We start from the raw sequence: 27917 nt of genomic DNA, 5'->3' as shown, positions 1-27917 counted from the left end.
TTAATGATTTTCTCTAGTGTTTCTATGGGACTGTTTTTCAAACAGGAAGGTTACATTGGCTACATTTCTAGAAAGAGTTTTTACCTTAAAAACAAAAAAAATCACCATTAGTGACTGATCCTGCAATTCAGTGATCCATATCAGGATGTGTATGAGTGGGCAGCAACATCCTTTTTGATGCTAGAAAGCATTCATTGGCTTCAATGAATCATTCCGTTTTCAAACAGATATGCTGTTACACCTCATTGCTATCATAGTCATTTAATATTTGTTACCAATAATGTTGTTGATAACGTTCAGTTGATAATTTCTGTTTTGGGGAGATTCCAAAGTTTACTTCAGTTGGCTGAGAAACATTGCTCAAATCTCCTCTGCAATCTCCAACTGTGATGAGAAAATGAGGAAAGAAATGCCTTAAGGAAATGATTCAGCATTTACAGAACTTTGTGCTGTGCAGGCAGTGGTGTAAGTCAGCATCTTCCTTCATTGGCAGGCACCAACCTCTGCATCAGCTAACATTTTTTGACTGTATCAATCTCAGAAGTATCAAGAGGGTTTTTTTTTAGAAAAGCAGAGGAGGGATAACCTCAAGTATACATGAAGAATCTGTAAGTAAAGAGAACGGGTCTTTCCTGGAGTTCATTTAGACAAATGACTGCTGCAGGGGTAAGTCTCAGGATTTACATCTTCTGGAATTCAGTTTAAAATTTACTTTTCTAAAAACTTTTTTACCTTTGATCTTGCTTCATGAGTTCTTCACACACAAAATTATCCATTCACTTAAATATAAAAGATCTCATAAACCATTCTTTCTTTAAAAACTATGTAAGTTAAGGAAAAAGAATGAGGGTGACATTTTTGTTTTCCCATTTCATTGTTGGGAAGTATAAAATTACTGGCTAATGATAGCATATATATGAAAAAAAAAATAAAGTTTTCCAATGTAATACTGCTCAACACAAATCAGAAGGCAGTAAATAGACCACAGCCTTGATATTCAGAAATTCTGCGATATAATAGGTTAAGTTAGGTCTTTCTGGAAAGTGGGGCCAATATTCCTAAAAACACCTCTAGTTGCAAACTCCCCTTCCCATGCAAAATTACTTTAATTCCTCCCCCCCCCCCCCTTTTTTTTTAAAGAAAGTAATGGCTATTTACACTTGTTATCACATCAGAAATTCAACTAATTATGCATGCGCAATCATCAAATGGTGCACCAAAGAATGTTTATACATGCTGAATGAAACAACAACAGGGAGAATACAGCTCTGCAATATGAAAGGCAGTTGTAGTGTCAAAGATTTATCAGATAGCTAAGGACACTATAGTCCAAGTTATAGAATGCTACATAAAGAAATGAAAAAGGGTCAAGAAAAAAGAAAGTATTAGGATTTAAAAACAAGATTTCTGGATATAAAATCATATTAAGATTAATAAAAACTTTGATAGGTAAATTATTTTCAAATACTTTATTTAGAGAACTATGAACTATTTTCTAATAATGCCCTTTACATAGTTGCATCTATAGAAAGCTAGTGGAGTGAGAGCAAGAAGATGTAGCATTAAAAGAACTTTCCATCAGAAACAACTGGTTTATCTACAAAAGTAAACCAAACACAAAAAGTAAATCAAAGAGAACTTTACATAACTGTTTATCCTATCAAATAGAGATTCAGTGTCAGAATTTGGCGTTTAGGATTGATTTGTGAGTGTAGGAAAATACAGTATGTAGTCAGTGTACGGAGCACTATAGCTCTTCATTTCTGTCTAGAAAGTTGTCAGTACAATGTAAACAGAGCACTTCTAATGATATCTTCAAATTAACAGGTCATTAGTCATTGAGCCAGAAGTGGGGGAAACTATACTAGTTTTCTACATCTTTGGCAGCCACTAGCTTTTTACAGGCTGCCATATATGCGTTTAATTACATCTGCCTCTTCCTTGTCCAGGATGCCCTTGTCCACATAAGCATCAGCTTGCTGATCAATGAAATCTCTCAGCTTTGAAAGATCATAGTCTGAAAAATAAGAATTCATTTGCACAATGAGTCATTGGCATTATACTGCTTCACCTAAGAAACAATGTCATTGTAAAATTTATCCAACAAATGCACTTCACCCAACATGAAGAGAATTCACTACAAGTGCAACTTGTGAAAGAAAATTTTACAAAACCCAACACCTGCACAAAGTCTTTTCATGCATCATGGTGCTTTTAGTATTCAAGAGGAATAATCATCTCTTGCTTTTGATTGATTGCTGGCAAATGCTAAAGTAAGAATATGTTCTGGTCCAGAGATTTGACATCCTAGTCTGCATGGCAAAAGCTGTTGTTAAAGCCCTGTTATTTTCACAACTGTCGTGGATTCAAAAGTAAGTATTGAATTAAGTGTTTCCTATTGAAATCCCAGTAAAAATCTCACTTGCTATAAACACCTATAGTGAAAATTCAAGAAAGCAGCTTCCTGAAAATACATTAAAACAATACATTTATTTACCTTGATACAGAACATAACATCTGACATGAAAAATACTGCAGTGAGTAGTCTTTATGATAGTGTTAGTGTCATAGTTGTCTTTGACAGTCTTTGTATATCAATCTGCAATACAGTGCTGAAAGATCCTTCCTCCTTTTCTGATAGATGGGTGCATCTATGTGTCGTGATTCACACCATATGCATTAAATAGACTTTTCCTATGCTGGAAAATATCACTATTTTCCATGAAAAAAATTCTACTGTAGAGCAATCTTTCAAATAACAGAAAAAGGTAACCTACTGTTACATAACTCTGGCAACAGATCCACTATGTCCACACGTTAACGCAATGCACATTTCAGTTACATAATTTACTGCATAAAATGTAAAGCCTAATTTGTTAGAATCAAAAGTTAGTAGTCTGGAAAACATCAATGTCTTAAGGGTTCATACTAAGTTAAGTTAAATTAGTATCTTTCACAAAAACAGATAACATCCTGAATTTTTTCTGTATACATGTTCTTACTCCACAGACAGAACCTTCAGAAGGTATAAATACTCATTTTGTAATGTAGTCCAATGTATACCATCATACAGCAATAAGTGGAAGGACCTCCTTAACAAAACAGACAATAATGCCTTTCTGTCCTTTTATGGCTGAGTGACCAAAATTGGATAGAAATAGAAAGCCATTAAGAAGCAAATTAATGCTTGCCGTAATTTTTGTAACAGTACAAGGCAATTTCAAATGAGTAATACAGAAAATTGATATTCAAAACTCCCCACTCCTGCGGAGGTGTCCTCTCCTTATCTGAGTTAATAGGAATTTTGGCATTTGCTGTACTGAGGCCAGGATTTCATGGCTGGTCCGTTACCAGCGTTACTTAAAAGAATGTAAACCTGTTTGTTTCTCCGTCCTACCCGAGCAATAGGGACAAAGAGTACCTAGCAATTTAATAAGGTTGTGAGATTTCCATTCATGTTGACAGAATGAGAGTTTCCAGTCAAAGATACCAAGGAATGGAAATGAACAGAAGAACAAATACTAAATTAATATAATATCCATGTTATTCACATCAAAATTCCTGGGTTTATTTTTCTTCTAGAATAGTATTTACAACTCTAAGATCATTATGTGGAGATGTGAAGGTTTAATTACTAAACATTCTGTATGAGATTACAACCATTAAGACATTATCCCATTCTGGCTAATTTGTATATCTCATAGCAATCTAATTTGTTGGGGTTTTTTTCCTAGAAATTGATAACTGTTAATTTCCAATACTTATTTACAACCTATTAATTTGGACAAGTAATTAGAAAAATCATCTTCGGTTTATATTCACCACAACAGCTGCAGCATTACATTGAGCTGTGAAACTGCTACAGTAAATTAAGTGGGGGCTTATTTGCATATTCAAATCAAGCTATTTGCCATTGCAATTAATTATAGAATTTACTTTAATTCCTAAATGGCTACTGTTAGTGTTATGAAACTATAAGCTACCTAAGGATTTTGTGAAAAATCCGAACATGCTATTTGCATGTATTAGTCAAATGACTCACTGTTATGTTCTTTGGAGACTAACTGCAATAGAACACCCAGCAGCTGAGGTCTGATGGTGGGAGTGATGCTAATTGACACAGGAGAGGAGCTGGTCTTAAAGAGCATTGGTTTCAAAGATCAAGCCAGGTCTGGGAGATACTAAGGATAGGCCCTCAGAATCTACAGATTGTATATATGAAAACCAACCTTTGGATACAAAAGTCAATCACAAAATCTAAGCTTTTGACACGTTTCTTTAAATCATCCAGATTGCTCAGGTTTACCTGCCTCCTTAATAGGCAATTGATATTTTTAAACTGGGAAAATGCAAACTAATATTTCTAGGGTAATTAGTTACTGAATAAATAATAATTTCTACTGAAATTCATACAAAGATAAGGATCTACAGACATTTCCCTGAAGAAACCTAAACCTCTTCAAGTATATTCAGTGAGTAAACCAATCCATGAACAGGGGTGGAAAAGACTGGCCATCTTAATACGCAAATTGCTTTGCAAACCACTTTTCCGCTAGCTCCCAGGTGCTAGCTGGAAGTGGAGAAATGATTGATGAGCACATCAATACCCCCTAATCTTGTATGAGGAAACACAGTGCAATGCATTCACGCTTAGATAAGCTTACCCTGACTGCACTTCCTTTAACGTCATCCCTGGAGAACTGAATTAGTATTCTACAAAAAAAAACCAAACCACACACACACCCCCAAAAAACCCCAAACCAACAAACTATGGAAAGGCACAATAACAAATGTATTGGAAGGGTAAGAACACTATTGCAATTCTGTCTTAACTTACTCTCACTTTTAAGGCCCATTTCCATTGCCAGATGACAATAAAGGTATTTTAGTGCAAATGAAAACCCATCTATACAGAAAGTGTGTATCCTAATACATTCACAGACAGATAAAATGCTATTGTTCTGCAATCACAGCCATTTTCAGACTGCAGCAGTGCAGAGGAAAGGCTACTGTGAAGAGGAGTAAGGGGCTGCCCAGTCAGTATGTGTGATATGGAGAATTAATCACACATGACTGAGATCTAATTACTATAATGAGTATGTTGATAAACAGAAACATTTATTAGAACTGGCAGGAATACTTGAGCAAATATGTACACCTGCTGCTAACTGCCATCATTGCCATTGTGCGGAAATTATTTTAGAGATGGAAAAAATTGTTTTAAAAGTCCTTCCTACTATGGAGTTTCTGTATAGGAAAATGAATGTTTTGGGCTGTAGGCATGCTTCCATAATCTCTGAAATGCAATTCATACGCAATTCAACTCATACAGAGGGTGGCTGGGTTACCCAGGGCTAATCTCATCTCAGGTCTCCCTCTGCTTGGCTGGTGCAAGAAGGATCCTTCCCACCAGGCGCCAGTCATACACCAGGGATGGATCCCTTGGCTAGGAGCCTTCATTTACAGAGTGGGTGATGGCAGAAGGCACAATGGCAGAGAGGAGGGATAAGAGGCTGGTTTTACGTAAGATCTTGAGGGCAAAAAATGGTGTGGATAAATAAAGATCTGTGAAAAATACGCTAGAAATCCTGCTGCTGTTAGCTCCCTCCCTCCAGCTCTCACACAGCCCTGCCTCTGGGGAAGAGTCAAATGGTGGGGCAGCTGGGGAGCATACCCTGTGCAGCTGCTTCAGTCACTGCTCCCCTTCTACACAGCTTTGCGTGTGAGAGCTACAAGTCATTAGAGTTGATTTGGGCTGTAATCCAGTATATCACAGTGCTAGTGACATAAGTTTGTATCTTAACTATTTATGGTTATGAAACAAACCTCACTGCTATTTGGGATGGCATGCACAGTGCTAGCCAGATGCACTGAGCTTCTTTAGACACACCCAGACATTTTAAATACCTTTACCTCATGTACAATATCATAATTAAAAGACATGTTGAATTAAGAAATGAAGCACTAGACAAAACTGACATACTGTTACCCGGTGACAGGCATGACTATCTGGACAGCGCATGACTAACTTGTAGCTGGTTAGTCACTGTGTGTTTCGTGGCCCATGGCTGTTCGAGCCAGTTTACATGAATTTGTCTTAGTTTACTATTTTCCTTCAATGATATAACTTTTACATGACCTGTATTATTTAACTCTAACACCAGTAATTATCACTATAATCTAGACAAGTACAGTTTCACATTACTATTATTTAACTTATAATGCTAAGTTATACAACACAATTGAAATTGCATGCTTTGTAATGTATATTGCCCACCCCAATGTCAAGGCTTTTTACTGCATACCTTCTTTGTTACCTTTGTTGTGTTTTTTTAGCCATTCTATATTCTTCCTGATTGCTTCCAAATATGCCTCAGCTTTCCCTAGAGGAAAGGATGAGAGAGAAATCAGGCATTTCCATCAGTGATTGATGCAGCTTGCTTAACTGGGTGAAGTTGGTCACAGCAAAGGCAGATTAAAACTATTCTTAGTTTCTGTTTAAAAGCTGAGTCCTGTCAACCTTAGTCAGACAAAACTCCCAGAGATGGCTAGCAGGTTTTGTCTGTGCAAGATCAGCGATCCACAAACTTAAAAGCATGGCTTTTTTGATCTTTACATATAACCTTTTGGTGGTGTCCACAGATGCTGCATATGTGGATTAAAGGCAACCTGTAGCTTTTTGATCATAATAATTGTTCCACAAAGATGAAGCTGTTAAGACAGCAAGGGCTGACTTAAATAAGACCGAGAGCTTTGAGTATCTGCTTATATACAAAGTGTCAGAAAACTCCTCCATACAGTAGTGCTAACAGCATACAGCAAATCTAAGATCATGATATTTTCAAAAGACAAGTTGAAATACAGCTACTTGTATTTACTGAGAAAATGAATGTATTAAAATTAGATGATAACTCCTTGTTATGGCTGAATTTTCAAAGTGATGGCTATTTTTGGACCAGAAAGCACACAGGACAGAATTAGTTCAAGGATTACCTAACAAGGCCCCTAAGGAAATATTCCAGCTAATGGATTTTGAATTCTTAACTTGGCTGGAGCTTTATTGATGTAATGTTCTTACATTTGTCAGGAAAAAAACCACCTAGTGTGATTACCATGTAGAAGGCTACTACTGCCAACTATGCATGTCTGGCCCCATTAGTAAGTGGATACAGTATTAGATATATGGTAATTTTTGAGCTGGGAGTAGAGTCAGCTTTATAGTAAGTTACTCTGTGAAAGAGCAAAGGGTATTGCATAATAATAGACAAAGAACTAAATACTGAACCAATCTAAATTTCTAAAAAGCTATTGAGCTTTTTTTTTTTTTTTTAACCGACTACAAAACATAGATGCCTATGCTGGATCCTGAGCAATAAGAACTCACTGAAAGGTTTCTGCACCAATAAACATCCCCCTTCAAAAGTTCAGCACTGTAAGGAGGCACACCATTCCCTGCAGATTAGTTTTGAGATATAGCAGCTGATTTGCACTGCAGGGACAAGAGTAACTTCAGCTAGTACAGTCTAACGTAACATGGCATGTGGCATTATGTGTCATGCTGAGGCAACTAGGATAATAAAAATACTACTGTGCTAAGTTTGCTTTGTGAGACACAAACTTACTATAATAATGTAAAACAGGTGAACTGCTTAACCTCTGGCAGTGAGTAATGCTAATTGTGTCACTTGGCAGAACTTCTCAGTACCAGCTTGTTCTAACACAAGCTAGAGAAATCAATGGGCTCACTCAGAAGATTGAATGTCGTGATGATCTGATTTCATGGAAAAGCCACTGATGCAGACAAGCAAAATCTCTCTGCACTACTGTGTCAAAATGCATGTCATATTGCTCTCAAAATGGGCTACAAATTCTGTGAAAGACTATGGTCTTACTCAGCAAGGAATATAGTTTCCTATATTTAAAAGCAAGCAGATAAGTACACTTCCGAATCAAGCTGTTGTGTGCTGGCTATCAGTAATTATAAACTGAAGATACTTAAGCTAACACAATGGAAAAACAATACCAAAGATAAGAAAAGATTTCAATCACTTGGAGTGTACATATGTAGAAAAGCGATCACTATTTCGCACCTCCGGGCTCTTCACTGTTTCCTGCTGCATTTTGTTCTTCATTTTTTGTAGAATCCTTTGAAATTTCATATTCCTTTTCCATTTTAGCTGCTTCTTCCTTTGTACTGTCTGCTTCTTCACTATTCTTGTCTAAAGAAATAACAATAAGAGCAATTTTGTATCAAACGTACTAAAAGCATTTCTAAATCATATCAATACGATCTTTACAAAGTAAAACATTTTAACTGATGACTGAGGAAGAACCTCATGGGAATCTGGCTCAAAGTGTCTTCTACAGGTCACCTCTACCCTAGACCTCTGGAAACATGAATAACTGTTTCTGGTCTTACAAACATTAGCTGAATACAGGTGACTACAATGCAATAATATGTAGTTCGTAAAAGCACATTCCTTTGCGCAGAGGAAAATGTTAGGAAATTTGCATTCCCTAGATCCAAATTTGACAAAGAATGGTTTTTTTTAATTATTGAAGTGTTAAAAAGCATTGATACAACTTCCTCTGGTATATGTGTAATGTCTGGACTCCACTGAAGAAAAGGACAGTGAATATACTTCTCAAAGATTGGACAATTAGGTAAAAATTTCTCTCTTGTCATGTGTTTAGACATCCAAGCTGTGACTACAGGTCCTTGAGGGACTATATTTTTAGCTAGCAGTCTGGCTTCTACAGCAATTAGCATGCTTTTAAATCAATAGATTTTAAAAAAATGTGTTATTCCAGGAGAGAAAACTGTAGAATAAGTACCTGCTGGTAGCTTTTTTCTCGTTTTAGTGGAAGGGTTCTCAAGCTTCTTCTTTGTCTGCTCAGCTATCATTGTATCTAAGTTTTCTAGAAATCAAGACAAAACAAAAGCAAAGCCATTATTCTTCAATGGATATAATGCACAATCTAAATTATATTCTCTGCAACACCAGTTTGAATAGTAAGTAGAAATCTAAAAGAACAGTCTTCATCTTTGCCTATGAGGAATTAATGCAGAGCCAACACTAAAAGAACAGACAAATAATCACATGGAACTTTGACCAATCTTACTAAAAAAACTTATCAACTAAATCATGACAATAGGTGTATACCAAATAGAGCCAATGTTAATAAAGACAGCAAATGTGTGCATATATATTCCAATTATTTAAGTCACAGAAGTCACAGAATATAGATAACAGTATCTGTAGCGATTTATTCTGATGAAAGCAATGAAAGGGTTTAATTAACTTCACAAAGTATACAAGACTATGAAATATGTGCTTCATCCTGGTGGGAAAATATTATCCCAAACTACTTATCTGTCTGGATTCTGTATGGTTTAATTGGAGAAGAAGTCTAATACAAGGTTTAAAAATATATATAAGTGAAATAAATATGTAAATTGAACTGATTAAACCAAATATTTTTTTTAAGTTACTGAAGTCAAGCATTTACCTGAAAAACCAGTAGACAGCCATGGCCATGTATACAGCTCCAGAAGTCTAGAAATTGTTTTTCTATGCAAATTTCAGAGCTGAACTCATCTAATTTGAAATTAAAGGCAACTTTTCATCAAGCTGGACTTTTCAGATACAAACATTGTATGTTTATGTGGAAAAAAAAAAGTCCTTGTGATACAACACTTCATAGATATTCACAAATACAGATCATCATACAATTTGGCATTTTTCCTCAGTCATATTATGGACATGGTGTAGAATTTTCTTTCCCTTTACCAGCTTTTTTAAAGGTTGAGTTAAACATGGAACCAAAAATTGATAGATATCAGCTAGTTGGTGAGGTATTTTTGAGAGACTTGGTTTTGAATTGTCAATATACCCTTTACATAAACAGCTAAAATATCCAGTATGTGATGTGGTAACTGTGGCAGAATAGGTATTACAGGGCTAGTAAATATTTTAGATCATATCTTCTGCGTAAGGCTAACATTTTATCCATCAGCTGGAAGCATCTTTTTCTACCAAAAAGATACTCAGCACTGAAGTCTAAAGATTAGGTTTTTTAGCAAGCATACTTCTCTTCATGGTAAATTACCATAAGCAATTTTGCCTGCCATCTGATGAGAAATCGCATAATCCTGTCTGAGTCCTCTATATTTTCCTATTTACATAAAATTAAAATCTAAGCAGTTTTTGTTGGCACCCTGCCTGATTGCAGCCTGTCAGTTCTACATCATATTAGAGTTTTTGTGTGAAAACTATTTTCATTTGGTACGTATCCTTTTAATGTGATTTCCAACCTTGCATATGCCCTAAACTAAACAGGTCTGAGCTGGGTTACAAGCTGGATCAGACATACTCATGAAGAAAAAAACCAAGCTAGAATTATAGTGGTGGTATTGATGCCTCACTAATCACTTGATCCAAAGCTTATTGAAAGGACTGTAAACATTCGTTTCAGCTGAGCTTAAGATACTATTTTTTATCCTGAATCAGTACATACCAGTATTCCAGCACAAATATAAGGACTTCTCTGTTGCAAGAGGCACAGTTTTTAGGATGATGCAGCTATGAACCTAAAAACCTTTTGTAAGTACAAGTGAATAGATTATTCTCCTTCGCTAATTCATGCAAATGCAAAAATGTCACTGATTCTAGACCTTAATCCAGCCAAATCTATTAAATTAGGCTTAATTTTAAATGTAAACATAGTATTTTAATATAAATAGGAGTATTTAAATGTTTAAAATGCCACACATGGAAGTGCATTGATTCATAAGTACCTTTCATGTTCTGGCTTAAGTGTCTGCATTTAGCCACTGCTGCAGTAAGCTTGTATTAGAAAACACAAAGACTCCACTGCAGAACGGATTTATAACCCACTTAGACATCTTTAGATTTAAATGTTTGCATACTGATAGTATTTCCAAATGTTTATGTTATGTTGATAGATTGTAGTGTTTAAAAGTTGTACGCATATCCACATACAGCATGTGCTACTGAAGGCAACAGGATTCATACTCCTCCATTATTCAGTTACTTCTATAATTCCCATTAGGAATTCTACAGTTTCTCTGAGTCTTTCAATTTGGCTAACAATTTCATTTGAGTTCAATATGTGAGTAATAAACAATATTTATTGCTACTTTGTCAGTTACAGTAACATGGTAATATGCATTGTTTTCCAGCCATATGCACTGAACAGCTACATCTGTTATATCAAGTATTATATGGCAATGTTGACCACTAATGATCCGAGCTTTACCACTAAAGCTAGACTTCTAATATGATAACAACTATATCCCATTTTCAAAGCTTTATTTTGGCAGTAAAGATATGGACAGGTTTATATAACAGGCCTTTTAATAAGGACTAGATTTTACAGGAGAAATAGTGAAGCTATCTTGCTAGCTGGATGGCACGTCAACAGGAATCCCAAGATTTCATAAGCAGCTGTATTTTCTGTGTGACAGAGAGGAATTAACTAAGCAAGCCTATTCATGTTTGTGGGGAGCATCTGGTGCACCTACATATATGTCACAGAGAGAATCCCAGTTCTTCTCCAACAGGATTTATTGCCCTTTTTCCCCCCTTCAGAATGAATGTCTTTAACAGCTGGTATTGTTTCAAAACATGTTTGTACTTGTCATACGTAGCTAGGCCAGAGATGAACAATGTTTGCTCTGAGTTACGTGGATGGAGTGAGTCATCTTCTCAACCAAGATGTGCCGGGCCAGCAGCTAAGCAACTGCATATTGTATTTGGAGGTCTAACGTGAACTGATTACTTTTCTGGTATCGTTTCCCTAGCAACATAATCTTTATAGAGGAAGAGTTTAGAAAGGTACTGACCTTTCCACAGAGCTGGCCACTTATTTGAAATGGCACTAATTAAACCAACAGAACAGTAACTACTGAGCTAATGGAAGTGACTTGCGTTGGTAAAATAGGTCACTCATCTGGCGGCCGGCTTTCCGCGGAGCGGTATAATCTCATCACTCGAACCAGACACCAGGAGTCAGACAATCCGGTTTCTGCCTTGCTTCACTTTCTAACTTGCTCTTTGATCTGGCATGACTCACTGAAGCATTCATGCTGCAGGAGGGCTCCTATTTTGAGTAGGAATTTTGAGACATCCTAGGCCCACTTTCTACAGGCACTACACACCAGTAGATCCTATTAATTGCATCTGAAAATGCAAAATTCCCAGCGCTTTTGAAACTGAAGTCCTTTGACTTGGACATCCAAAAATCTGAATTGCATAGAAGCAGAATGCTTATCTTTACTCTGGGAGAATGCACTTCAGTAACACCCTTTAAATCAATGGATGGAGATACTATGAGAAAAAATATTACAAACTAAATTACTTTGTTCTTGTTAGAGAGGTAAAACCCAATATATCCATCTCAGTATTTAATGGAATTGGTAACAGAACCCTGAAATGGACCCTCCTCTATAGACAGACAGATTCATGGTGGTTTTTGGACTCTTGCAAATTTTCCTGCAAAGGGTTTTTCCCTCTGCATAGTTGCCTTGCACCCAGGAGGCAGTTTCACATTCTAACCTCATCGAATTGACTGAAGCTGAAATTTCATGTCATTAAACTTCTGCAGAAAGACCTGCTTTGCTGTTCTGTTTTCATACAGCATAGAAAGGCTGTGTTAAAGGAGAAAAAGGGATGATCATGGTACCTGAGATCAATCTTAACGATAGCTAAAAAATTAGTATACTTAATGAGGTCTTACACTACAGCAGCTCCAGCAGGAAAGCTTTGTGCTGATGACTGCTTGTATAAGATGCACATATTTCAGGCATTAAAAAAGCACAGGTCTCCCAGGGCTCTTCTGCCTCCTGCAGCAGATGATTTGAGAGTTTGTAAGGTCTTTTTCCATCTGTGACAAAACTCAGGACATGTCAGTATTTGCTCATGACTGTTCTGTGGGGAACAGCGTGCCGGATTAATTCTTTGGCCAAATGCTCCTTTTAGTTTACATAAATGCAGGTCCAAGAACTGTCAATATCCACCAGATTTTCACCAATGTAGCCGAAAGCAGAGGCTGATCTTTAGTCGGCTCATACATATATCATGCATATGTCACATAAACTGCTTAAACTGTGACAAACGAGAAATCCCTCCACATATGGGCCTCAGCCTTGCAGATCTCCTGTTCCCTTCCAACTCCCTGCCTTATGTGGCATTTTCTTTCTGAATCTTCCTGTTTGACTCATTTGTCATGATGGTGTGTCTGAAGCCTAATGCTGCTATAAGGAATGGTGTGTCAGGTGACAACCCCCAGGTAGTGGCATTACTTGTAAATGGATTACAGGCAATATGGCCAGAGGGATTTGAAATAACAGCAGCAGTATCATTTGGGAATCAGATTTAAAGCAACTGGAAAAGTAAACCAAAATGAAAGAGATGTGTGTTGAGGTGAACCAAGCTCTGACCAAGCCTCCTTTATTGTCCTTATTAAATTCCCCACCTCATGGACTATTTCTCATATTTATCCTTTTCAGTATTCTACAGGCATTTCTTCGCATTACTCCAGGTTTCCTAGAGCTGTGTGGTGCAGTCCTTTCCTAATCCTTTCCCAATCCTTTCCCATCCTGACACTGCTTCATGGCCTGTGCACACATTTTAAGTATTTTGATAGCATGCACTTCATAAGCATGACGGTTTGGGACTGAAGCAGCACACAACCGCCTCTACTGCAGGAGTGGGATGTAGCTTAGTTTTGAAAGTTCAGTGACACCCTCTTTATCCCACACCCACATCCATCATCTCAAATCATAACTTATGGTCTTCAGTGCTCAGTTGTCAACAGAGAGATACTGAATTCAGAAACCAAGGGGGTTTTATGCAGCTACTAAATACAGTGAGAAAAATAAAAGTATCACTCTTCTTTCTTTAGAAACAAATGGCTTGGTAGGATGCAAAACCTAGATTTTCAGGAACTAAGCAATATAGTTGCCAAAAGAGACACTACCAGGAGATGGAGATTTCTTACAAAGTATCCAGCTGGGAAAGCATAGAGGAGGCAGTGAAGGGAAACAGAAGAGGCAATATATTTGCAAGAGGGATGCAAATTTAAAGGTAGATATTGATAAGCAAAGCAATTAATTGTAATATATTCATTTTGGGGTTTATACGTGTGATTTGATGGTCATGCAATGTGGTGGGAAAAAAGAACACTAAAACTACTGGATCTCTCCCAAAAAGGTATCTTGAGAAAATTTAGATCCTATGGATACTGGAAATACTATGCTCTTGCACATATTGTCAGCCTCAGGTGATGCTCATTTTACTGTAGAGTGTAGCAGCAGTCCTGTTTTTTAAGAACTGTGAAATTAGCTGTCACAGACTTTTCACACCACAGCTACCCATTCTTTTTCTATGTAGCGAGTCTGAATGGAGGGAAATAGGAGATAAGATCTAAGCAGTGGGGGCACAAAAACATGTATGTGTTTGTGCAAATGCAGAAGTAGCTTGGGACAGACATGGATGAGGCATGGAATGACGCTACAGAAAGAAAAACTACAAGTTTGTAGAGGGGTCTGCGATCAACATACTGCCTAGATTCTGGTCTTGTCTGGGGCCTTTGCACACTCTCTGTCCCCACATCCTTTTATCTTACCTCCCTGCAAATTCATCTTGGTTTTAACTAATTTACACTTACTTTACACCATCACTGCTGCTTCTCAGTATTCAGCCTCCATCTGAGATGCTCCTGATTTCTACTTTTCAGATATGTAAGAGTCCTTGAACAGTACAGTATACTGGCATCTGTGTCACCTTAGTTCATCAGATACAAAACAAAGAGCAGGGAAAAGAGAACTGCCTGAGATTAAATAACTCCCACTGGTAGCTGTATGCATCAGTCATATGATAAAGTAATACTGGGCAAGGAAAATCATCAGAGGGAAATTCAGATAGGGAAAATCGATTAAAGGTTTTAATGCTTATGAAGAAAACCCACAGTAGCAACAAAGAGCCCTTTTAAAAAAAGGACATTAACAAATAAAAAGAAGGTATTATGCATGAACAGTTCTCTGTATGAAATACTGTCAGGGCCCTTCATCTCCCAGTCAAAATGAAGGAATGAACAAAAGGTCCACGTGACACTGACCATATATCACTTGCAGCCTCTGGCACTGGTTTAGCCACACCTTCCCTCACCCCTTTGAAATCACACAGTCTGCATCAGGGAGCATCTGCTTCTGGAGACAGTGAGTAGGGGAAAGATGATGGCAGTCTGTGCTGTGATCTGCTCTCTGCCTCACACTCTTGGCTCTGTGCCTGTTCTTGCCTAACGAAACAAATATCAGGACCAGACCTTTGGCCTGCAGCATCTGTGCTGATGAGAACTTCAAGGATTAGTCACAGTATTCAAACGAGTCCTCCTCCCCCAGGAAAAGGCCAGATTGTGTCTACTATGCACTGGCCTATGCTGGGGAAATTGCAGAGCTTTGCCTTCATCAGAAGTGGAGCTGCAGGGGGATTCAAGCATGAATGTGAGAAGCAGAACGGCTATTCCATGTTCCACAGCGTGGAACATAGCAGGGACATGTTAAAAATCAACATAGGGGCCTTTCTGCCTCTTCTGTTTCCCCTGGATTTTTTTTTCATGCAACCTCGATCTGTCTAGAAGAGAGTACAACAACATCCCAACAGTAACTTTCATAGAATGGGTTGGGCTGGGAAGGGACCTTAAAGATCATCTAATTCCAACCCCCCGCCATGGGCACGGACCCCTCCCACCAGCCCAGGTTGCTCCCAGCCCCGTCCAGCCTGGCCTTGGGCACGGCCAGGGATGGGGCATCCACAGCTGCTCTGGGCAGCCTGGGACAGTGCCTCACCGCCCTCACAGGGAAGGAATTCTTTCTAATACCTAATCTAAATCTACTCTCTTTATAAAAACTTTAGAAACTTTAGAACTAATGAGTGTACATATACCTCAGCTACAGTCCACCAATGAACTATCCATTTCCCTATTGCTAGTGCATCCTGCAGTTTGATCATCTTTCCAATTGTCCATAAAGAACAAATGATGAGGGGGTAGAAGAGATAAACAGAGACATCTGGTCATGCCCATTTCTAACCAACACAATCTCCTACTCAGTCACGGGGGAGAGTGTAGATTCTGACAGTGAGTCAGAGCCAAAGGGAGGCGGTTTGAGAGGTGGCTTTGGTTTGGTCTATGGAGATGGGCAGCTGTGACTCAAACACTGCATACTGATGAGCTAGAGCAATTTCTCTATTTCCCTCCTAATTAAAGTTGGGTTTGCTCCCCAGCCAGTCTGCTGTGGGCTGTGTGTTGTACACTGTAGCTCCAGTAAGCTAAATGCTTTACTACAAGGAGGTGAAAAGTAGGATCCCCCTCAGAAAGAGCAAAGCTACAGAGTGCTTATACTTAATTTTCTTCCCACTCCTTTGCCTCCTTCTCTTCTCCAGCATTGTTCAGTTGTGGAAGATACAGAAGCCCCAATTTAGAAACTGAAAACAAAATGACCAACCTCAATCATAAGATGTGATAAAATACGCATTATATGCCATGTCACAGTGAAGTTTCTATATATCTGTGAGACAAAGAAGTACGGATGGCAAAAGTTTGTGCTACAAGTACTAGTCAATACAGGAGAATTCCACACAAGAATACAATGTGCACATAACTAATTTAAATTTCTAGGGTAATAGTTCATTGGATAACACAACTTCTATTTGGTTGGGGTGGCAGTGGATAAACTTGCTACAAATCTACTCTTGTAAGCAGTGTACAGCAGGATAATATAATCAATGTGCTGTGTAAAAAGAATTCATACATACACAGTGGTGCCTCATAAGAATTTGTCTATCATCTCTGAAAACTCTATTTTTGTTATGGTCCACCAGGTTCTAATTACAAATATTTCCTAGAATGGTTCTAAAAATCACTCAATATTTTGGTCTTCTTAGTGGGAGATGATTTATGAATGTTTCTGAAAAAACTGGCAGAAACCATTTGTTAGTGCTTCTAAGCTGAAAACAATATTATTAAAATAAATGTATTACAAAACTATAGTTTAATCTACGTAATTACTATAAATAGAGCTTCTACCAGGATGGTAGTGGACTGATATGCTTTCATTTTAAAATTAGCCACATAGCCTGGTATATGCAGGAAAAGTCACTCAGCACACAAAAAATTCCTCTTCTTTATGTGGTGTAGATGAAGCTTTTCCTTAATACTTATCTGGTCTGTGATAGATGGCCCTGAGAGAAAAGCTATCAGAGTGAATCTGCACCATGACACTACTCAACAGACAGAAGAAAAATGAAAGAAAGTATGATATTAATCCCTAATATTCAAACAGTACAAATATCTATGCAATGCACTCCTTATTCTGCTCGGCTAAAATCAAAGTGAGTTTTGCTATTGGCTTGAACAGCACTTTTTCTCTTGAAGTACTCAGCACCATGAAGGATACAGTACTTTCAGTTCTGCATGGAAAATACAGGATCAGCTACTTATGCAACAGAAACAGTATGAATTCCATGAATAATGAAATATTTTATGCTGAATCAGTCAGAACTCTGAAAGCTTCTTGCTGCTTTCCACTGGTCATTATGTGGAGAGATTCCAACTCCTTCATTCCACCCTTTCACTGCACCCTTGCCAACAGCAATCACTGTTTCAGTAACTGTAGCATGTCCCTCCCAGTGCTCAGCCCATTCAGTGGTAACAGCCTGTACCTCTAGCATGTTGGGGCAAGCACAGAGAGTTCAGCTGTTCGGGTAGCATTTGCTGGATGCTGACAACCAACCCATAGGTGGATAAGTTGATACCACAGCTGGATCTAATTCACAAGCTACCTGTGTAATGGTGAGCCATGTCATATGATTAATTATTTTATGCTTTTTGTACCAATGTTTGTCCATTCTGTTAATTGCAAAGATTAATTTAAAGCAGCTTTCAATCTTCACAGGGCAGAGAGGCTTTCTAGAAAGATTTCTGAAAGCCTTTGAACAAGCTAGAAATGTATCATGAGGCTTTCACTCCACAGAAGATTTTGCTCCCAGTACATCAAAATACAGTATTCATAGTTCAGAAAGAGTGATAGAAGATAGTGGCATTTTGCCACCAGCCTGGCAATTATCAACAATGATGCATTTCAGCTGAATGCATATTTTATATCAGTTTGTTACAGCCTCTCTTCAATGCTTCCAGAGCGATACTTTCTGAATACATACTGTAAAAGGTAGGCAGTACCTTTCGACCTCTTTCATATATATGAATACGTTTGGTTTGGCTTTCTGGGTTCTGTGTTACAGATTATATTTGGCATATGGAAAGCTTTTAAATATGTATTACATAATATTGAATATATGTATTAAAACATGAATTCCTCTTCCTTGCATTTGTATGTGTGTGCATGTGTGTTTTTCTTGCACCACACTGCAGCTAGATCCTTTGTAACTTAAAGCTAAACCTAATAACATCATTCACTGCAGCAGCAAGACGCTTTCCCCTAGAGTAGGACGCAATGATGATGACATAATGCTGTGGTTTCCAAATCCCAAACCAGCTGTTACTGGTATATGCATTCAAATTCACCACCTCTGCATCCATGTGAGAGGCACAAAAGCTTGGGACTTGATTCAGTAAATGATCTATTATTTTGGATATAATTCAGGGACATAGCTTATGCATGGCTTCAGTCACAGAGTGGGGGAAAGTAATTCAGGCAGTTTCCCACTGTAATAAAACAGAGAAAGGATATAATCCATCTGCACAGACCCAGTAGGTATTTTCCACCAACTAGCATGGGATCTGCTCACTGGTTTTGGACTGAGCAAATGACTAAAAGCTGCCAATGTTTAAACTGTTTCTTCTCTCTGACGAACATTCATACTAATTCCTTTGTCTGCTATAAATAAACACAGATGAGCATTAACCCCCTAACTCAAACTGCACCAAGAAACACAGTACCTATTCAAGTATTACTGGGTATCTTACGTTGTAACTTTTAGCTAAATGAGGGTGGCAATAAAACTGCCATGTTTATGGATGCTGCAAGAAGCTACGATTCTCCTGTGCTTGCTGCTCTTGAATATTTGAGAATATTAGCTCAATACATGAAGGTCAGCTTTAAAGTCGTTTCTCAACAGCAAGTCTAAAAAAAGAATACCACAGAAGCAACCTGACACCTATAAGAAAGCTTTTTCCACTACAGTAAGTTGCTTTGATGGAGTACAAAATCCATCTTTACATAAACCACTCATTTGCAAGGCAGAGTCTAGATACATCAGTTGATAGTCTTACCTTAAATCCAGACTAAATCAGACCTCTGAAACTCTTAACTTAATCCATGCCCTCTGTACTATGTCATCATGGCAATTTGTTTCTAGGGTTACAGTATTTATTTACTCAAAGTAAAGCCAATGTGAACAACTGCCCTGAATTTTAGTAGGAAAAATGCATCCCTAGTGTAATTGCATTATCTGAGTGGTCTTGCGTCAGGGATGAATTTAACCTATTAAATTTTGGCACAACACTATCAGTGAGGGTAGTATCTGCTCAAGCCATATTATCTTCATTTGCAGAATGACACTGAAATCACTATGCTTGTAATGAACCATTTATGTGCATCTTTCTTTAAATGCACAAGCAGCCAGAGAAATAAAGGGCTGAACTGTGGTGTAATTTGTTCAAATATTCCAAATTTAAAGGACTTCACACAGTAAATAAAGAGATAATCTTGGTCAGAGATATAATGAATTCTTTAGGGAGGAGGTGCAATCATGCACTGAATGTGAATCATGGGTTTTTTTGTAGCTAAGTAATTGATAATCAATCTGTACAGTTACAGTTGCATCGATCAATCTTGTATCTGCAATGGCCCATATCAAACAAGCCAGCATAAGTCATAAAAGATCATTGCCAAGTCCTATCTCTGTGACAGGCTGATCTATTAAGATGAGAAATTGCCCTGAGGTAAACAACAACTTTTTAGGCTAACCCAGACCAGGAATATTTCAGAAAAATGAAAGGGTTGTGCAGAGCTTATGTACATAAGCCCTTCTTCTGTAGCTCTGCTTGCTTAACTAGAAAGGCTACCAACAGTTAATATAAAGGGGTTTGTAAAAGCCAGAAGAGATGTGTGAGAAAAGAAAACCAAACCAAACCAAACCAAACCAAACCAAACCAGGCTGTTCCAAAATCCCTCTTTGGGGAAATAACAATTTCACAAAATCTGCACAGCCACAGACTCTAAAATGGATCCAGGAAAGAGTGCTTCAAAAACTTCTGTGCCAAGACGTAACACTTTTCATAGGTGAAAGGAGTTTTGCTTGGTAGAAGACCACAGCATTAGGTCCTGTCTACTCCAGCTACTTACAGATGACAGGTTAAAAGTGCTGAAATGCTGGTTTCTTTTCAGAGAATGCAGGTACCTAATCCACCTCAAGATAACTAAGCAAAACACTGATCTTCCACTGACATAAAGCCACTGAAATAAAGTGCACTTCACAGGTGTGAAAGTGGAATAATCCTCTAAATACATATCTGGTAAATAACCTTTCCTTCATTAGATGGAACTACTAAAGCAGTATGGAATTCAACATTCTATAATGAATAATGAATCATTTAGAGGTACAGCTTTAACACTTTGAATGAGCAAGTCTGGAACAGGACTCATACGAGCAAGGAAGATGAGAAAATAATTACTACTGTTGGTAGAGTAAGAACATAGCATTAATAACACTGTTGCATAAAGTATGTACTCTCACCCAGATAGGAAACTCCTTCTTCTGGTGTGATTGTTCCATATTTAACCATCATCTTCACAAAATCAATCAGGGTTTTCATGATAGTTATCAAGGTCTCTTTCTCTTTTGCCTCTGTCTCTGTGTGAGGGGATAAAGCAAAACTAGTCAAAGACTTCAGGCAACTCAGAAAAACTCAGTTCTGCAAACTCTGCATAAACTTCATGCATAAAAAATGACCTACTCACTAAAAAGAAAATGCTGTGCTGGATTAGCAAATAGAACTCCTATATATATCTCCTTTGAAACTGCTTCTGGAAAGTACAGCTGAATATACTTTACAACCTCAGGGTCTGGCTCTTCTTTATAGCTTTTTGTCTTAAAGATCTATGTTACGGAAGGCAAATGGTATTAATTCAGTTTTACAGATAAGAACACTAAACACACTGAGATGAAGAGACTTGACAGAGTTCAAATTGCTGGTCAAAGGGCAGATATAGCCAGACTTTACTACAGCCTCTGTCTTTTATTTGTCTGTGAACTACTTAGTAGGCCAGTCTGTATGAGAAAGACAGCTCAGAAATCCTTTCTCCTACAAGATCATTGAAAGAAATAAAAAGTCTCTCAAATGAGATTGTTACCATGCACAAGACCATGACTCAGGTACTGGGAAAACATAATATTAGATGGTTGGGAGCATTACGACTCCAGAATAGGATACAATGATTTTTTATTATAGAGTTATTCTTTCTTGCCCATACATACTGACTACCTTCATGATCACTGCTTCTTAGCTTTCTTCTTCCACTGTATTTATCAGCTGAACAATATAACTGCTATTTCTGCATGAAACTTCCCCATCACACAGTTACCTGATCTCTTTCCACACCCCAGGTTGTCACTGAAGGACCCAACAGAGCCAGGGGCACTGTCAGACAGGAACACTCAGAAACACACTCCCAGCCCATGCCGAAGGCCAGCCCCTTTGGAGAGATGCTGAACAGGTTTTTTATTGCTGCCTGCAATTTAACACACCTCTGTAGGATGCAACTGAATCCCCACTCCTCCAGCTTGGTACAAGCTGGCAGGTGGACAGCATAAAGCAGGAGACAAGGCAGAGATGTCAGCCAGCGGGACCCGTTTCTATTTGCTTGATAATCTGTTAAACCCAACATGCCTTTCTGCCTTGTGAGTAGAAAAAGGAGAACAACTATCAAGCAAAACCACCATGGGAAAATGAAAAGAACAAGAAAAAGAATATGAAGTTTGTAGATTGGACTTGAGCAAAATATGCCCTCGGGTTTTTCATTCTAGCTCTCCACTCATGTGTTCATAGGAACAGTTTGAAAGATTAAGGCTCCTGCAAGACAAGGAATATGCAGAATAAATTGTTGCTGACTATGCTGGAGAGAGCGGAAGACATCCTGGCTGCAGATAGTGAGAGTGGGCGTGTGGTAAAGCGTGCTGACAAAGGGGCTGTGGCGAGGTGCCACAATCTCGCCTGCAATAACTGAAAGACCATGATGTCTAGCACCGGAATAGGAAGAGACATGCAGAGCTTTCATTGCAATAAACAGCAGACCTGTGGTTTGTGAAAAGGCTGGGAGGCTCAGACTCATTTACTGGTACCATCACTGCGAGGATTCTACTGTGGCTTACTTGTACCTCTGTTTGCTTAGAAGACACGGGTGTTACTGGAAAGGTCTCTGGAGAAAACTATTTGCCAGTTTTTCATCATGCCTTTACGGGAATGAAAAAAATTCAGGACTCCTGAATCATACAGAACAAGATGGGAAGGTCTACCTAGGTCACACAGTCTGCAACTCTGAGTGCTGTTCCTCCCAATGTTTTGCCATACTGACTAATCAAATTAGCTTCTGCCATGTATCTTAGAGACCATTTTTAAAGCACATGGTCTCTTGCAGCTGGGGAAGCTGTGGAGAAGGGAAGGGATAGGAGTAGGAGAAAACAGCAATAATCTTAATATTCTGATTTTTGTCCTATATATTCCTGTGAACACGTGATGAGCTTACCTGAGTTAAGACTTTTTAATAGTGCGTAAAAGTTTGGAAAATATTGGAGGTCTTCAAAATTATCTTCAGAAGGCAGCTCATTTCTTCTTTCCAAGATATTAGATGATGACCATGTGTTATCCAGTGTATCATCAATTTCTCCGTTAATGAAACTGTCCTGATCAGCTTTGCTTGACGTCTCCACAAAAGACACAAAAAGTAGTATCTATAAGCCCATTGCTTTTGGTGATAAAGTTAACAGAGCAATAAATAGCATCATAATCTTATGCCAACATTTCCTGAATTACGAGGTGAAGGCTACACTATTTTCTCAAAGTTATTTCAATTTGACATCTGGCTTAAACCTCAAAGTAACTCACAATTCATTTTTCTATCTGATAGAACTTCTTTAAGAATACCTTTAGTTTCCAGATTGAACTAATTACTTCCTAAAGCAAAGCAGTGTTTTGGTCTATTTCTACCGTTCAGCAAGTGAGTCAAAATGATTAGCAAAGAAATTACCATTCTTTCCTGTTGTTTTTCTTTTGTATCACTGTCTCCTCTGCTTGGGTAATCAAAATCTTCAGATTCCTTCTCACGATCCTTTGCTTCATTTGCAATTAGCTGTTGTAAAACCTCTGCCACTTCATCTTCCAGGGTATAGGCTTGACTCTCTGTGATCTGTTAAAATATTTGTGCAGAGTAATTACAAAATATTGTGGTTTTCCTAGATTAAATATCAATATGAAACTTGTGTTGTAAATGGTTGCTTTAAATATGTTTGCTTCAAAGCTGAGCACTGCCAAATTAGGTGTAGTACCTTCAGATGTGTGTGTTCTATATAAACGTATACATACAGACATATGCATATGTCTTTATTTATATAAATGTCTACATATACACACACATAGAAATACACATCAAATATGTGTGTATACATAAAAACCAGCCACCCACACATACAGTCTCCAATAGGAAAACAAACCCCTATAGGGGTTAACACAGTGGAGTCCAGCTTGAAAGATGGAGCTGCAAGTGCAGTATACCTACGTGTGTATGTGCATATATAAATGTATATGTTCTGTAACATACCTACGTAGAATTGAATAACTACAACAGAATACAGTAATACAGAAAGGGAAAAAGCAAATAGCTTTCTACAGCATCATCAAAATGTTTCCTCTTTGCTTCCTAACAGCCATTACCTGAACAAGAACTGTACCATGGAGCTGTCCCACAGCTCCCTTTGTCATCAGTGACAATCAGTATGCAACAGCTAATAGCAAAATCTAGTGCAGACAAGATAAGGTTAGTATTTTAAAAATATAAGGACCCCCTATCGCAATGGCTAAAACCATTGAGACATCCAAAGGTCAGAGAGAAATCCAGTCTTGCTAAAGATCAGTAACAACGAGAAATGTATCCTCAATTAAGCAGCGTCATTGTATGTCCGCTGATGACAATAATGCATAGGTGGATAGGAATGGGCTCAGACCTGTCCCAATAAACATCCAAAAGAAACTGATAATACAAAAGAACTAATGAGCAGGAGAAGAGAAATTAAAGGGAAAATGAGGGCAGGCATGGGAGGAGTACAATCAGTGAATGTCTTCTCAACATCAAAAACATTCTGCAGCTTGGCCTATTTTGTTGCAAAGCCATCGCAGAACAACAACATTATTGCAGAACTAAACCAGTGTGCCCGACTGAGTCAAGAAGCTTGCCTAGAGCCTGAATCCCACTCATTTTTACTCAGGTCAGCATTATTAGCTGGACACAGCTAATAACATCCAAATTGTTTTTTGAAAGAGCATTAAACCACCCCACAAAACAGCTAAATGAGGTTTTAACAAGATACTTACTAGACCCAGATTTAGAAGTTTTGAAACGATCTTGTCAAACACTCCTCTATCATTTTCCTCATAAATTCTTGCAGCAATTTTTTGAACAATGTCTTCAGCAGTCAAAGGAGTGCCATCTAATTGATGGAGGCCATCTGGATCATCTAAAAGGATTACAGTTTAACTGTGTGTTGACTGTCCTAACTCTGTTGGATTAGACATCTTGTAAAAAATATCTGCCCACATCTTTTTCTCTTCAGAACAAAGCTGCATTTTCTAGACACATTAGGAATATACTTTGATACACACTTTGGAATCCATTACATCAGTCCCAGTGAAAAGTTCTTTGTGTCCATTTTCCACATCTGAAAAATTTCTTTCTGACTGGCACTTTTGAAAGAGCAGAGATTAATATCAGGAGCATACTCCCCTGTTTATAGAAAAAAATGTAAGAATGAGAGAACACTGCTCACATATCTGCTTATATGCGTCTTCCTGGAATCTACTTTCATTGTATGGCCACTTAGATCAAAACAGATCATGACAAACAGCATACTATCCTCTTGTCCGGATTTCAGCAGATGAAGTTTTATTTATGTAATTGCTACTTATGGCAAACAATATCATCATGACCAATGGGAAAGCAAATATGATGAGTAAGCTTTGGTCTGTGATCAGCACACTTTGATATAATTAAAAATATCCTGAGCTAAATGCTGCTCACAACCCTCAGAGGACTCACTTAAATTACAAGTCAATTAATGACTCCAGTAGTAAAGGCAAGTATTCTTTGGCCTTCAGTAACTTCTATTAGCTTTGTGATGGGGAGGATTATCTGTCATTGCATGTAACACTTGGAACAAATATATGTGATTTAGCTCTATATAAAAGTGCTTTTTCCTTTCAAACCAGAATAAATATATTTTCATTTGAAAACATGTCCCATTTTCCTTCCATCAAATCTAAATTGCTAAAAAACATAATGCAAATCACACAGTTGGATTTTCTTCCACAGAAGACGACTGTGAAAATCAACAGCAATTCTTTTGTACTGTGTTTCAAAACCTAGCTGTAATATGACAAGCTTCCACAATTGGAATTAATTGAAACTGCACTCCAGTAACAAAAAGAGCTCGTGTTTAGTGGTACAACATTCATGATTGCAATCAGTTTGCAAGAGAAGTCTAACCTAAAAGTCACTGAAAGATGATTATAGAATACCTTGGAATTTATAATCCAGCCCACTTTTAGTGGAGTCATAGTCATCCACAAGTCTGCGGTTCTTGGTGGAGTCTGCATCATCAATGGCCAGTTGCTGTTCATACAAAGAGCTTCTAATTGACTCCCTCTCTTTTTCATTCCTCTCTCTTTCTGCTATTGATTTTAGCAGGTTCAGATCATCAACAAAGGAATAATTCCTGAACTCTGGCTTATTTTCTGGAAAATATATCAATGCACACATGACATAAAATCTTAAACCTCTTTGAATACCGTTATGAATATTGCTATAAAACCACAAAAGGTGTTTTACCTGTGGGAACTATTTTCCTATTCTTGTCTGCCTCAGCTTCAGCAATCTGATACAAAAAAATAACACAAACAAACAAAACAACAAACAGGCAGAAGGAATTAATACACTAAAACGCGTGAGCTCTTAATTTATCAGTATCAGCAGAAGCCTTAATGCCTGATCTCCACTCTTAGTAAGAAGTTTTCCTTAATAAGTAGAACATGATTAAGCGCTTGGCACTTTTTGTCAGTACCACCACATTCTCTGATCAGAATTGGACATTACGAGGAGCTGCGATAGACTTTTCATTTTAAGAGAAATGCCAGTTACATTTTCCTTCTTCAGTCCAAGCTCCCAATATATTCCTGTAGGATGTCAATACAGAGGGCTGACACACCTGTGAACTGCTGGAGCTAACAACCTGCTTTTGGAATGCTGGACAGTAAAACCCTACATACCAATTCTTAAAAATTATTTGAACTCTATTTTGTACCCAACCCCGTCATCAATATTTACTTTACTGACAAATCCACTTTTAACTCATTTCTTAAGCCATTAGGATATTCACGTATCTGGTACCTGAAGGCTCAAAATATTATGGGAATACTAAAACTAGAAAACATTGTAAATATTTTTTATTTCACTTACCTGTTCCTCCAAAGGTCTTTCTACACTTAATTGTCTGTTGTGTATAGCTTTATCTAGAATAAACAAACACACACATATATACTCAGCTATAGGATGCATGTGACAAAAGGTCAGCACATTTTTTCTTAATTTGCAGTTTTCTCCCATAAAACATGGTATCTTAAATATGATGCCAACCACTAGTTCTTGTAAAAAAACTCAGTGTTCCAAGAAGAATGAGATAACAGTAACAAAGTCAAACATTTAAACAAAGTGTGTTTGTTTGGGGCAGAGGGAGAGGTTCTTCACAAGATGTAATAGAAATAAAGATACAGCTAGACTCAGCACCCCTTTCTGATGTGAAAAGTCATAAACAAATTGGGGGGAAAATGCTGTAAGAGTGTGACTAAAATAGCAATAATCGGATTGGCACAACGAAGAGATTAAAAATCTCTTACATCCAGAATACCAGGGGAGACAGGGAGCGGGAGAGACAGGTTTGTGCAGAAACTGCTGTAGAACGGGTGATAACATTGCTCGGAAAAGCCTGCAAAAATCCAGCTTTTCCCTCTACCAGCACCTACATCCTCAGTTAGTATTAGACTGCAACTTCAGCGATCCAGCGTCTTGCACCAGGAATATTGTTTCTTTAGGATCTAATTGCTTTTAGCCAAGTGGAAGGAAAGTTTTTACTTCCCTCCCTCCGTACCCTGCCAAACTTTCCCCACCTCGGAGAAAACAGACAGCGCGTTAAGGAAGGCGCTTACCTTTGCCCCCCGGTTTCGGGAAGCCGTGCACCCGGCTTGCCAGCAGCGACAGCACCTGCACCACGACCGCCAGCTTGAGGAACATCGCGCCGCTGCCCAGCGCCCTCGGCGGGCGAGCCCGGTGCAGGGACGGGGCCGCTGCCTCGGGGTCGCCGCCCGCGCTGCCCTGCGCGGCCCCGGCCCGGCGGGCGCTCAGCGGCGCGGAGCCGCCGCCCGGCGGGCGCTGTCCAGCGGCGCGGTGCTGAAGCCGCCGCGCAGAGCCGGCCGCGGCGCTGAGAAAGCCTCGGCCCCGCGGCCCCGCGCCCGCAGAAATGGTCGAGCCCGTCCCCGCGGCGCCGGGCGGGGGGAGGAGACGGGGGAGGGCCCCGGCCGGCGGAGCATGCGCGCCTCGCTGCGCTCCCGCG

At 38.6% G+C, this 27917-nt stretch overlaps 1 protein-coding gene across 3 annotated transcripts; it reads right to left on the bottom strand.

Annotated features, from left to right (window-relative positions):
• Window positions 1–1454: 1454 nt before the first annotated feature.
• On the bottom strand, window positions 1455–27917 carry SCG3 (secretogranin III). Of its 3 annotated transcripts, none has more exons than XM_055716875.1 (12): window positions 27514–27917; window positions 26768–26820; window positions 26141–26186; window positions 25831–26046; window positions 24631–24773; window positions 23291–23449; window positions 22790–22967; window positions 20781–20897; window positions 8836–8919; window positions 8091–8219; window positions 6318–6383; window positions 1455–2017 (listed from the first exon to the last, which is right to left on the bottom strand). In XM_055716875.1, exons 1-12 carry the CDS (start codon window positions 27596–27598, stop codon window positions 1899–1901), a joined length of 1395 nt encoding a protein of 464 aa, XP_055572850.1. In that variant the 5' UTR covers window positions 27599–27917; the 3' UTR covers window positions 1455–1898. The 3 variants fall into 3 exon arrangements, with proteins under 3 accessions (XP_055572850.1, XP_055572849.1, XP_027660432.2); XM_055716874.1 differs by having other exon boundaries at window positions 6306–6383; window positions 27514–27893; XM_027804631.2 differs by lacking the exon at window positions 25831–26046 and having other exon boundaries at window positions 6306–6383; window positions 27514–27906.

This window comes from Falco cherrug, chromosome 7 (genome assembly GCF_023634085.1).
Source record: "Falco cherrug isolate bFalChe1 chromosome 7, bFalChe1.pri, whole genome shotgun sequence".
Lineage (NCBI taxonomy): Eukaryota > Metazoa > Chordata > Aves > Falconiformes > Falconidae > Falco > Falco cherrug.
The sequence above is the reverse complement of the archived record's forward strand: the minus strand, read 5'-3'. Positions and strand labels throughout refer to the sequence as shown.

What these genes read in the sequence shown, in the direction of transcription:
- SCG3 (XM_055716874.1), bottom strand. Translation starts at nt 27,598, where the DNA reads ATGTTCCTCAAGCTGGCGGTCGTGGTGCAGGTGCTGTCGCTGCTGGCA. An exon ending in AAAAACAACAGGAAAGAATG is followed by an intron (nt 22,968 to 23,290) that starts GTAATTTCTTTG and finishes TCTTTTGTGGAG; the next exon opens with ACGTCAAGCAAAGCTGATCA. An exon ending in AAACAGTGAAGAGCCCGGAG is followed by an intron (nt 6,384 to 8,090) that starts GTGCGAAATAGT and finishes CCTTTCCTCTAG; the next exon opens with GGAAAGCTGAGGCATATTTG.